The sequence below is a fragment of the Gossypium raimondii genome, chromosome 8 (assembly GCF_025698545.1).
Source record: "Gossypium raimondii isolate GPD5lz chromosome 8, ASM2569854v1, whole genome shotgun sequence".
NCBI classification, from domain to species: Eukaryota; Viridiplantae; Streptophyta; class Magnoliopsida; order Malvales; family Malvaceae; genus Gossypium; species Gossypium raimondii.
The window spans coordinates 25853028-25866911 of NC_068572.1; the positions used below are offsets into that span (position 1 = coordinate 25853028).

The window sequence follows — 13884 nt, forward strand, 5'->3', positions numbered from 1 at the left end:
GCTAATTTAAGTGGTGAACTCTAATACCAATTGTTACCATGAAACTATTGCTGAGAATCAAACTACACCAGTGAACTAGTGCCAAGAGGGTGGGAACTCCTTCACCACCAAATATGAAAAATAATATACATAGAGAACATAGGGAAGTTGTTTACACAGTTCAGTTTCCCTACATCAGTGGAGCCTAGCTCAGTGTGAAATATCCACTCTCTTTAATAATTACAATAAGTAAAATCAGAATAGTGATTTCGGGACCACAAATTCGACGAGTAAATTTTTATTTTATTATTTAAATGGTGTCTATAGAATTTTTTTAGGGTTGTATTAAAATTTCATTAATAAATTTTGGTGTTTGCATGATTAATTAAGAAAAGGACTAATTTGTAAAAAGTGTAAAAGCTGAGTTCTAATAGTTAAATGGGCTAAATGACTATGGAAATGGAATTTAATGGACTTGAATGGTAATTATACCATTCATAAGGTTAGTGGATGTGCATGGCATGGTATTATTGCAATTTTGTTAGTTTTTAAAGGTTAATATGGTAATTAGGTAATTAAACTAAAATGAAAAGAAAAGAAATAAGGCGTATCATCTTTTATTTTCTTACCTAAAAACCTAGTCTGAAGAGAAAGAACACCATGGATGAATGCTTGGTTTGGTCAATCTTTGTTTAATTGCGCGGTGAGTTTCCAAGCCCCGTTTTTAATGATTTTTATGTTTTTGAGATCGTTGTGGCTTAATCTAACTAGCACGAGGATTAATTTGTAAAACTATTAAAGATTAAGGGTTATGCCATGAAAGTTCTTGAATGATTCTTGATGTTTAATGCTAGATTATAAATCTTTGTTGATAAATAAACAAGTTCTGTAAAGTGATTTTTGATGAAATTTGCATTTATGGATCGATTTATAAAAGTGGTAATATTTCATGTTAAATTTATGAAATGATGCTTTATTTGGGTTGATATAGGTCCCTAATAAATTTGATTAGCTTGAATGAGGATTAAAATGCTTAGATTTCAATTTATGAGATGAAGGACTAAATTGTAAAAAGTTAAAATGTTAGGGGTAAAATGGTAATTTTGCATAAAATTGAATTATGGATTAAATTGATGTTTAGAAGTACTCAATTGAATGAAACTATTGTTTTAGATCACGAACGGGTTGACGATCGTGGAAAAGGAAAGATTTTGGAGTAGTTCATGTGCTTTGCGATTACTACAAATTAGTCCTGTAAGTTCGTTTTATATTTACTTTTAGTTGAATTAAATGCCTTGTTAGTGATTTAAATATTTAAAGTCTATTATGGAGTGATGTTTAAGTGTCGAATTATACTGTTATTCAGGCTTTGTGCCTAGCAGGCTTAGTGTCGGTGTTATTCAAGCTTTGTGCCTAGCAGGCTTATTATTGAACTTACTAAACTCCTTTGTGCTTATCAGTTTGATTTGATTTTGTAAGACTTTTAGAATCGTTGCTTTGATTGGATCGACTCGGAAGCTCACACACTATCATCATCATCTTGGTAGTCATTTTGGTACTTGTTTGTAGTTGGTTAAAGTGGCATGTAATGGGAGAAGTCCTTGGTATTATGATGTTTTGGTGAATATGTGAATGTTAAAGTTGGTATGTTTATGCTTGTTGATAATGAATGGTAATGGATTTATGATGCATGACTAGGTAAGTCCTTTTGGAACACTTTTTAATGGTAGATGTATAAAGCATCTTAGTACAAAGTGTTGGAGTAAGAATGGTCAATTATGTTGTGTTTTTAAGCTTAATATGGAATGAGATATGATGCATGAATTTGTGGTAATTTTTGGCATGTTTAAATAAGTATTATTTGTATATGTTTGAGGTGCCTATGAGTGACATATTAGTTGAATGTTAAACGGATGATTTAGCATGTTTTTAGCTTGTTTAAGATCACTTTGATTAGGTCTTTTGGCTGGTAAATGGTTTACTTAGGTTCGAAGTAAGCTTGAATTAGTAAACTTGTTGTTTAAGGTTCATTTTGGGTCCACATGGCCTGAGACACGGGTGTGTGTCTCAGCCGTGTGTGGCACACGGCCTGGCGACACGGTCGCGTGTCATCTGAGAGTTCCTTTGTATACAAGTTAGTGAGTTACACGGCCTAGCACACGGGCATGTGACAAGGCCGTGTAACCCTACTCAGAGAGTTACATGGGTGAGGACACGGGCTGGGACACAGTCGTGTGTCCCTAGTTCGAAGGTTACACGACTTGAGACACGGGCGTGTGTCTCAGCCGTGTGAGGCGCACGGCTGTGTGACCCATTTGTGAATTTTTTTCTTAGACTTCCCAAATGTTTTTAAATTGGTATCGATTTGTTTCCAATGTATTTTTAGGACCTCGAGGGATAGATTTAGAGACGATATTATATGTATGATTGATTTGTGATATGTTTATGTTATTGAATGACATTAAGTTTAAATGTTTCGATAGCGGTAATGCTCTATAACCCTAATCCGGCGACAGATACAGGTTAGGGGTGTTACATATAGACTGTTGGTAGCTCAACAAATAGAGTTTCAATTCAATTCAAAGTCTAATATCCAAGGGATTGACTTAGGTCATTCGATTCAATCCACTACAATATATGATTTCCCCAAGTGATATGATATTACATAATGGGCTAGATATCATCCATATAATTAGCATATCCCCATATAAGACATTCAATAAATTGCCAACACTTCAAATATGGAAATTGTCTTCTCATAGTTTGGTGGCTAAGGAGTGGGCACTCCATTGGCACGAAATTTCCAGTGTCATATTTTTCAACAACTTCTAACAAGTAACATATATTATAACTAAACAAAATATAAGCATAACCATAACCATAAGGTATAAATATATATATTCATTTATTAACCATGAACTAAACTAACCAACAATCATAATTAAACATTTTTATCAATGTAGCAAAGCATCAGACTCATTATTTATTTAATATTCAATTCAAGAAAATATTTAATCTTTTTATTAATCTAAGCACATTTTAGCCTTTCGTATACAAGGTGGACACTTAAGCTAGGTGCATAGATACCATCTCTGTACACCACGATAAAATAGAACCATAGGAATAAGCACAATATGTAAACGATACTCCGATGCGCATTAACACACAACTTAAAACCATCTATGCACCAATGCGCAAAGCGCAACATATGAACGATACTCTCAAGTGTGAGACGCTAACCTGCAATAACATATAACATATCAATAACGTGTTATACCCTATGGCATGCCCACTATACCTTGCTAACTTCCATGGAATGTATGAAGGATGATATAATTTAATTCACTACAATACAATTCAACCATTATTATAATCAAGTATAAAATAACACATGTCATTTATCGATACATCGATTTAAACATTCTAACTCAAATTGATTATTCATATTCGTACACAAAAATTTCGATAGCAAAAATAACATTTCTAGTAATACATATTATAATTTGTCCATCTAATATTTATCATTTTTATTCTCATGATTAATACTTCAATCTTGTTAATTCAATAATATCCAATAAATCAATATATGTTGAGTATGCCTCATATTTCAATCAAATTTGAGAGATAACCTCCCAGTTAAACTCTGTTTATTTGTTTCAGTCGAAATCTGATTAGTTTAGATTATTTTATTATTATTTGACCTATGAATTTAGCCTATAAATAGGCTCTTTTACAACATTAGAAAACAGACCCATTAAAGATTAGAACTCAACACTTTTGGAGAATTTTGTGTTTACATTTTGCGGGTTCTTTGTTTTCGGGTTTAGGGGTTTAGTTTTTTATCTCCATCTTTTGTACTCTTCGTTCTTTTGCCATTATAGTAAAATTATCTTTGCCCGTGGTTTTTTATGCTCTTTGGAGGGGTTTTTCCACATTAAATTTGTGTTCAATTTCTCAATTTCTTCCGCTATTTTTGACTTGTTCGTTGCTTAATCAGATTGATTCCCAGCAAAATATTTAGTAACGCAATTGCAAACATAACTATCAAATAATCCTACCTTAATACCGTATCATTGAGACACCACACTAGTTTAAGATATAATTTTTTTATAATTAATTTTTACTTGTAATTAACATTTTTTTTAGGTTAAAAAACATCAAAATCCAGCCGACTTCCCTTAGTTGGAGGTACGCTCACTAAACTCTTGAAGGTCAACTAAGCTCTCTTTTCTCCTGCAGCCTTGTTCGTGTATGACAACTTGTAGTTAATTTCTTTCTTCTTTCCATTCTTTTCCCACCGAATGGGCAAATTTTGCTCCTAAACCCTTTAGCTTCCTTCATGGTGGGTTAAGTGAATGAAAAAAGAACGTGTAAAGGCTAAGTGCTTAAGCAAATATTTCACTAATCACCCCACTTTTATTCCACACACTAGCTTATTTCTCTTTCACAATAGCCGAAATCTAGCAATGAAACTAACCTTTTCCCCTTTAATTGCTAGTTAGTGTAAAGTCATCATCCATTGAATCTTTAAAAACCACGTTTCCCACTTCCAATTTGCTTAATCATGAAAGAAATTTGTTCTTATTTGGTTAAAAAAAGTTACGTAGTTTTCATGAGCTAATTTCAAGCTTAATCCCTACATACTAGTTGGAAAATTTTCTCCTCTAGTCCCTCATATTTTATAAAATTTTCAAATTAGTACTTGTAAGAAAATTTCTAGTTATATTTTATTACCGTTATTAACTCCTTAAGCCAATTCAATTCAATTTGATTCAATTGATAGTAATTTACTTAATAAATTTTTTATCATATTGACATTTTGAAATGTTACAGGGCTAAAATTAATATTAAGCTGATAAAGAAAAGGCTATGTTAAACTTCTGTTATGAATTTAATGGTAGGATTATTAAAATTTTAATTTCAAAAACTTTAATGATTAAATTGAAAATTTTTATAAATGGTTGACTAAAAGGATGATCATTCTTGTAATTTACCCTAAAGGAAACCAAATAAGCTTGGAATAGAATTCAAACGGAAGCCACATGCATCGAAAACACCAACATTAAACCATCCATGAAGAAAACATGTTAAAAGGAAATCGCATTTCATATAGAGTGCTATAAAAAGGCTAATTGACTTTTTTTTTTTTTAAACGGCCTTATAATATTGACGATTATCGTTTGACCATAAAAATAATAATAATCATCGTAAATAATAGTCATGGTAAGATGAAATAATATGTTGAAGCCAAACATTTTTTAATTTTTAAGATTTCATTAATTATAACATTTTTATTTTTTAATTTTAGATTTTAATAAATTATCTTTGAAGTAGTTACCTTTAGATTTTACGTCATATAATTGATTTTGGACTTCTATAAGGTTAAGGAGGGATATATACCGATTTTAAAGAAAATTAAGGGTTTTAGTTTAGTTTTTTCGAAAATTAGGAAAATAGATCATTTGTTAAGAGAGAAGGTAAAATGTCTTCTATAGCACCGCGCTTTCATTTTCTCTCCTCACCTAAAACATTCCTTGCAGAATACTTTTGTCATTTAAAAAAATTAAAATTTTATTATATGCTTGGAGTTATATTGTTGATTAAGCATGGAATAGAAAAACTGATTAGACCAACAACATTTCCTAGATGATAGTAAATTTAGGAACGTAGAGGAATTATGATTTTGAAATTTAATTCTAATCAATAGTATCCTTTTTTATGTCGAGAACGAATATGTTATTTGAAGTTATCACGAAAAGTTTATTTTATTTTATTTTAATACGTCTTAATTATAAAAAAATAGTTAATAGCAGGTAAAAAAGGATACAAAAGTTTTGATATCATTTTCTGATATAAATTTATATATTTTTCTGTTGCAGGTGCATGGAATGAACGTGAAGGCTTGTCAAAGTATTTGTATTATTTGTATCGTTCTAATGCGGAGAAAATGAAAAGAAAAATAAAATAAAATAAAGGGTCGTGTTTGGTGTATGATATTAATAGTCTGTGATGTATTTGGCAAGCTATATATGAGAATAAATTTTTGCTTTTACTCATGTTCCAAATATTATATACATATATATGTATTATTAAGTAAAAGAGATTCATTTCAAAATAAAAGGAAAACAAGTCGTACCCGACCAGACACCAAAATTCTCTTGGAGTTAAAAAGATAAGGGGGTTTTTGAGTTTGCCTTATATAAAATTAAAGTTCTTGCACAACGAGTGAAAATTTGACGAATATGCTGGTTTAAAAAATATATATTTAGGATGATAAAAACGCCACGTGCAGGAAATGCTTTCAACTGAAGTGGTAGGAGAGGGGGTGAAAATGCATTGTCTTCTCTCTTCAAAAAAAAATGACCCATTTCCTCAAATTTTTTTTTTAAAAAAAACAAACAAACCTAAAACCTAAATTTTCTTTAAAATCAATATATATCCCTCATTAACCCTCTATCCATGTCACAAGTTGTATAGTTTATTATAAATAAATAAATAATAAAACTTATAATAATGATTAATGATTGCAACCATAAACTAACTAAAAATTTGACTAAAGCATATGCACCTATCAATTAATAGTATAGCTACGGTGAGTAAAGATATCGTTCCCACGAAAACTAAAAATACTAGTAATTACCGTCTTTCTATTATTTAACTGACAAATTTGAGTGATTGATTAAAACTAAAATTAACTAAATTAATTAACTAAATAACACGACAAAGAATGAATCAGGAAAACAAACGATTAACAACCAAGAAGCGAAACAATACCCAGGAAAAAATCTACCTAGATTTCATTTGTCATTATCAATTGAAATTAAACAATTTCTTCACTTAGTATCTTGATCCGTAGAAATCCCTAAATTATGCTAATATCTCTTTCGAGAGTAAGAGCAACTAATTCTAGTTTGATTAATTGAAATTTCTTTTTAATTAAAACCTCTATTATCACATTAACTCGATCTATGGATTGCCCTATTAGATTTGACTCTAATCCGGTAGATTTATGTCTTCCTATTTCTAAGATTGCATGCAACTCTACTCAATTATGCTAGACCTACTCTTAAATAAGGACTTTTCATCCTCTGATCTAAGCATAAGAAACATGGATTAATAGTCCGGAAATATTAAACCAAGAATTAAGCACACATAATTGAGAACACGATTACAGTATTTATTGCGTAAAACAGAAATAAAAAGATAAAATTCATCATAGGATTCATCTCCCCCAAGTATTTAGAAAATTAGTTCATAATTGCAAATAAAAACATTCCAAAGACGGTATAACCAGAAGAAATAAAGAAACTCATAATATACTTCAAAGAAATCAAAAGGAGATCTTCAATTTTGATGGAAATTTGCTTCAGAGTCGGCTTCAATGGTGTTCTTTAAGTTGTTTTCTTCAATATTCTATGACGGCTCACTCCTCTCTTTTCATATTTGGTATATATTAGTCTTAGAATGCCCGAAAAACCTAAAATTTGCATTTTTCCGCATGTTTGGAGTGCAGATCGCGATTTTCACACAATCTAGCACATGGCCGTGTGGCATCCCATGTGGCTCACACGGCCGTGTGCCCAACCAGTGTGGCTCCTGAAACTTGCTCCAATTTTTTTTTTTATTTCTGATCGTTTTTCGCTCCTTTTGCTCCCAAATGCTCTCCTAAGTATAAAAACATGAATTTAAAGGATTGTGAGCATAAAATACACCATTTTACATCGAATAATCATCCAAAAAAGCTTTACAAAGGAGAATAAAACATGTCACTTTTATCACTTGTCAATTAAATTAACTTTTCCAAGACAATTAATTATAAATATAACATTTTATTTATTTTTCTTTTCATAATTTATTTTTAATTTTAATTAATTATGTTATAGTTAAATAAATTATAAAAAATTACAACAGGGAGAAATGAATAATTTAATAACCTTTAATATGTAAACTTTTTACCAATATTATTTTTACCCTTTTTACAATTATATATAATAAATTACAATTGCATTTTGCGCATAGCGTGAAAATATTTTCGTAATAATAAAACATTTGATTTAATAATTAACGTATAATCTTAATTTTTACTCAAATGGAGAGGTTGCAATATATGAATTTTATAATTTAATCAAAATTTATATAAATAAAACTATATATACTTTTAAACACACAACTACAAAATGATAAAATACAAAGCGTCTCATAATTATACCCTCTCTTATTTATCACAAGCTATAGTGTTTGAGTATCATATTCATATTGTTGTGGGAAAAAAATTATACCCCGTTACTTGGAAAGTCCAGCATGAAGGGCTTTAAGCATTGACTTCGAAATTCTCTTGCAAAAACTTGTAAAGCTCCTCGGCCACCATGGAAGGGTACTCTTCATGTGGTAAAAGAGCACCAGCAACCTTAACAAACTTGCTGACTCCTCTTGCTTCCCTGAGAGCTTCCATCTCTGCTTTTGATCTCTTCGGAGATCCCTCAGTTGACACGACCAGAATGGGAGTTTTCCCCTCCAAACCAGAAAAGAGTTCAAGGAACTCATCACGGGAGTTAACAGGGTCAAGGAGACCAGTCAAGAAAGCAGCGGGAACGTATCGGGATCCTTTCTCTGTTGTTAACTTGTATCTGCTTTGAACAAATGCTGGAGTCACATTTTGAGGATTTGCATACACATGAGACTTGTACTGGGATTGAATTGCCCCCTCATTGCTCACAAGCATATTATACATCATCCAACCAGCACCTGGGGTTCTTAAGATGCCCCTTAACAGCCCATATCTGATAATTACAGGGGACAAAGATGAAAGATTGTGGCTTAAGATTTATAGGAGAATTTTGAAAGCAATCATATAAAAATGGCAGATTGAGGCTCAGAGTCAACGCTTGTTCGAAAACATTTGTAAAGAGAAGTAAAATCAAGCTTTGTCACAAAGGAGTGAAATGATATCTTACACATCAGCCTCCATTAAACTTCACACAATCTAGCACAGCATAATTGCTGCTTAAGGCCAGCAAACAGCTGTCCATAACCCGCAAAGGTGAGATATCATTCGGATTTACCTAGTTTGCATACTGGAATCTCGACCAAACACGATAGGCAAGGGACCAGCCCAGGTTGGAGCGACTGCAGCAATAGCCTTCGGCTTCACCAACCCCTTTTTTGCTGCCCGAACCACTATTGTGGCAGCATGACCACCTCCAAAGACCAACAAATCATTCTCTGTTTCAATTGCAGAAAAATTGTGAACAAGCTATATTGCCTCCTAATTAGATGTCTAGCAATACTTTCTCGGAATATCTGTTAAATGATGCAAGTGAAGACAAAATGTACCATATTAGAAACCTATGCTACTTGGGTTCAGGACTGAGAATTTGATATGAGTATGTATCCAAAAGAGATGTATTTAAATTGTTTTGAATATTTTTCATACATTTAGAGAGTTCTTGGAGATCATATCTCCGGATGTGTCAATCGCATATGTCACATACAAATACTTCAAGAAAATGAACCCTAAATTGTGGCCTATTGATTGGATGTTTACATTCTCAGCAATAACCTAGGTTTAAATCACAATTGTACCAAAAAATTACTTAAAGAAAATGAAGAGACATTGCAAGAAGGTCAAGCATCACTGAAGAACATTCTAGAAGAGGGGAGACACAAAACGTTGATTAAAAAAGAAAATCAAAATAACTTTTGACCTCAGATATTACCTATGCTGCTCAAACTCTTCCTTTTTGTGGAAGTACCCATGTTCAATCCTAATGTTCCACACATAGATACGGGGAATATGATCCCAAAAGATCCTCCAACTACATGAAAAAACTAGGAGAAATTTGACCACCCTAACACATACCCATATCCAACATTCATATCCAAATTCAAGAAACATAGAATATCACAGTCCAACTGCTAAATAGTTTCTCAAGGAATTTTCATACACAATGGAGAATGAAAAGTTTACATAGACAGGCTTAAGCTAACTATGAGCCAAGTTGTATGGGGTTGGAAGAAGTTTAAACACAAAATCAACATACTCATATTTGCCCAAACCCAGTTAAATTTGAAATATGGGTCTTATTCTGTTCAGACTAGTTAATATTTGTAAACAAGTAGCCTAAACCTGTCAAACCCACCATATTATATATTTAAAATATAAATGGTGAAAAATATTATTTATTTATTTATTATTTATTATTATGTTTTAAATATGGATAACTTAACATGATTTTTAATGTTCAAACTGTAATATGGAATAGATTAATTATTTATATAGAATTAAAAGTTTATATATAATTGTAGGTGGGGATTTTAGACCCGGTCCGCCGGATCACCAGAATCCCCCAGATTACATCGGGACATCGAGTGTTCATTGTTTTACTTTGTGGAAAGCTAAGATGGAGGAGTAAGGAATTGCGGCCGAACTACTCTAAATTCTTGTGTTCATTGTTTATTGCTTTGTTCTTTTATTTCCACATATTTTTAAAGGTCAATTCATCCCCTCTTGGCTATTTCAGTTGTTTGATCAAGCTAATATTATTTCCTTTTAATTTTTACTATACCTTATACATGTCATCACCCTAACTCTTGTGGAATTTTTAAATTCCACTAACAGTATATCAAATATTTGTTCATAATATTATTGTTCAACCCCAAATCTTGGATTAAGTATTTGGATTTGAACAAGTGATCAGATCCGTGGACTTAATCTAGAAAAGAGCATTCCTAAATCACAATAGGAATATGAACATCAAAGAGACATGAAATTGACGATTCAACCCCGGCAAAACACGAGCCGCACAAGGTAAGAAGCCATTCAAGCAAATCATCAAACAGATCAAGGCAACTAAAGAAAGTTCATATCTAAAAATAAGCATCAAACTAAATAAACAATATAAAAGAAAAAGTTCAAGTATCCACCTGGGAACTTATCTCGTTAATAAAAACACAAGGTCTAAAGTCATTCAAGCAAATCATCAAACACAATCGAGGTAATTAAAAAAAAAAGAAGAAGCAGAAAACTGAATAAACAAATACAAAAGAAACAAAGGGTCTAAGTATCCACCTGAGGAACTTATCTCGTTAATAAAGTCGACAACGAAGTTTTCCATCACGTCAGCATCATAATCCATCTTTGGCCTGCTAGAGAACCCCAATCCAGGCCAATCAACAATAGTTGCTCGCAAATTGAGTTTACCAGACCGTTCCAAAATGTCTTTAGCAACACCTCTCCACTCTTCCACAGTGCTTACATCTGATATTGTTGGCATCATAAGTATATTCTTCTGAGAACCAGTGCTTTCATGCTCATGCTCTTCATAGTACACGTCAATTACATTATCCTTGAACTTCCATTCCCAATAATTTGTCTGAATGATCATACAACAAACTAAAATCAAACAAATATAAAAAGGAAAGGTTTAACTAAGAAAAAAAAAAACAAAAGTCCGCAATGTCAATTAAGCAGAGACGTCATTTACCTTAGTGGGTTTGAAGGCTTTTTGTTCATTGACAGAAGAGGGTGTCGAGTAATCCAGGGAAGTAGAGGAAGCTCGAATGGAAATGGATTTAAAAGAGTAGGTGGTTTGAGAGAGAAATGGCCTATAGTTTTTGCAAGTAGGAGCAACAGTTGCTAGTGAAAATATGGAGATTGCAAAGGAGGCCATCGCCATGAAAATGAAATCCAATTTTCTTTTCGAGAAGAAAAGAGTAAGAGGTTTTTAATTTTTTCTGGCCCAGAGAACAAAAAAGAGACGCTTATGAGATAGAGAATTTACGGATTCCGTTGGAATTCTATTAATCACTTAAAAAGGAGGCTCTGAAAAAAAATATCTGTGACAAGTTACTATCAACATTTCTAAAGGTTTAACATAATCTATAACACATGGTCAAATAATTTGGTGAGCATGGATCCTCGTTATATTAAATTCAAAAGCTTTAATCGTTAATAAAAAATCTAGTATACTTACCCACCGAAATATAATGGTAAATATATATATTAAAAATACAGAATTTTATATTTACTTCTGAAAGATTGTAAATAAATAGAATTTTATGTGTATTGAAAACATATTAAAATTAAATTACTATTTAAAATATTTCTTTTATAATTATTGTAAAAAATTTAAAATTACAATTTAGAAACATATTAAATAATTTCATGTAATATATTAAACATATAGAATTTTATATATACTTCTAAAATTGAAAATAAATAGAAAATTAAATCTATTTTAAAACATTTTTAAAATTGGGATTTAAATATTTTATATAAGTTTTAAATTAATTTAATTTAATATATTTTTAAAATTTGGATTTAAATATTTTATATAGATTTCAAATAAATTAAATAGAATTTGATATGTCCATAAAAATATTTGTAGTGTTATTTGGAGATGTCTAACTGAAAACAAAATTAGTAACCAATAACAACGTTAAATATTTTGGAAAATCATTAGTAAATTATGTATATAATAAGGAACTCAATACTCAAAAATTTAAGTGATATAAAAGTTTACAATGGATATCAAAATATGCATGAGATGAGAGCAACTCTCCCCCTTGAATATGAATTTTTTAGCATATTTATTCATACTCATCTCTGTAACCCTAATCCAATAATAGAGACAGGTTAGGGGTGTTACAAGGATATTAAATGAATGAAGTATCAGTGTTGTGGCAGGATGTTAAATGAATAAGATGTTGGTGTTGTGGCGGAGGTATTAAATGAATGAGATATCGGTATTATGGCGGGATGTTAAACAAATGAGATATCGGTGTTAAGGTAGGATGTTAAACGATTGAGATATCGGTGTTGTGGCGGGATGTTGAAGGTATTGTGGGGTAAGCTTGGTACGAAATTACTATATTCAACTACATGTCACCCCTAAATCGATGGCCAAACTGAGGTAGTCAATCGAATTTTAGGAGCCTTATTACGATTTGTTGTGGGAAAGAACATTAAAAATTGGAAAGAATGTTTGCCATTTGTTGAATTTTCATATAATAGATCTATTCATTCTACAACTGGCTATTCACCATTTGAACTTGTTTATGGTTTTAACCCACTAATAGTACTTGACCTTGCACCATTACCACTTGAACATATTGTTGATTTAGATGGCGAACAGAAAGCTGAGCTGGTGAAATCCTTACACGAGAAGGCTAGGCAACGAATAGCCAAAAGAAATGACATCAACACCAACAAAGCAAATAAGGGACGCAAACGGGTTGTCCTTGAACCCAGAGATTGGGTTTGGGTCCATATGAGGAAAGAACGATTTCCTACAAAAAGAAAGACCAAGTTGGACCCAAGAGGCGATGGGCCTTTCCAAGTACTCGAGCGGATCAATGATAATGCATACAAAATTGACCTACCCGGTGAGTACAATGTAAGTTCTACTTTCAATGTGGCTGACTTATCTCCATTTGATTTTTCAGATTCGAGGACGAATCATTTTGAGGAAGGGGGGAATGATACGAGTCACAAAGGCCCAATTCAAGCTCAAGAACGTGATGGGCTCAAATTACCACAAGGCCCAATAACGAGGTCAAAGGCCAGGCAAATGCGTATGAAACTAAATGGAACCGTTCAATACTTCATTAGCAAGGCCTTAGATACGTACACAAAGGAAAAAGAAAATCAAGATTCACTTTCTTGTTTTCAAGAAAATCAAGAAACCGAATCTTGGTCTAATTTTGTTGTTTTGAGCGATTTCAATAATCAAGAAAATCAAGATTTCAAATCTTGGAAATCTTGGCCCAAGAAATTGAATCTTGCAGCTAAAGCGCATTGGATCTCAGTTACGAGCATCAACGAGCCAATTTCGAGAGAGAACGAATTACAAGCCCAAGTTCTTGAAGATACGACCCAATAAGATGTTCCAAGCCCAACTAAGAAGT

General features: G+C 32.0%; 1 protein-coding gene across 1 annotated transcript; it reads right to left on the reverse strand.

Moving 5' to 3' along the window:
* Nucleotides 1–8157: 8157 nt before the first annotated feature.
* On the reverse strand, nucleotides 8158–11770 carry LOC105791089 (uncharacterized). Its single transcript, XM_012618988.2, has 4 exons — nucleotides 11463–11770; nucleotides 11048–11351; nucleotides 9042–9201; nucleotides 8158–8759 (listed from the first exon to the last, which is right to left on the reverse strand). Exons 1-4 carry the CDS (start codon nucleotides 11652–11654, stop codon nucleotides 8291–8293), a joined length of 1125 nt encoding a protein of 374 aa, XP_012474442.1. The 5' UTR covers nucleotides 11655–11770; the 3' UTR covers nucleotides 8158–8290.
* Nucleotides 11771–13884: the final 2114 nt, after the last annotated feature.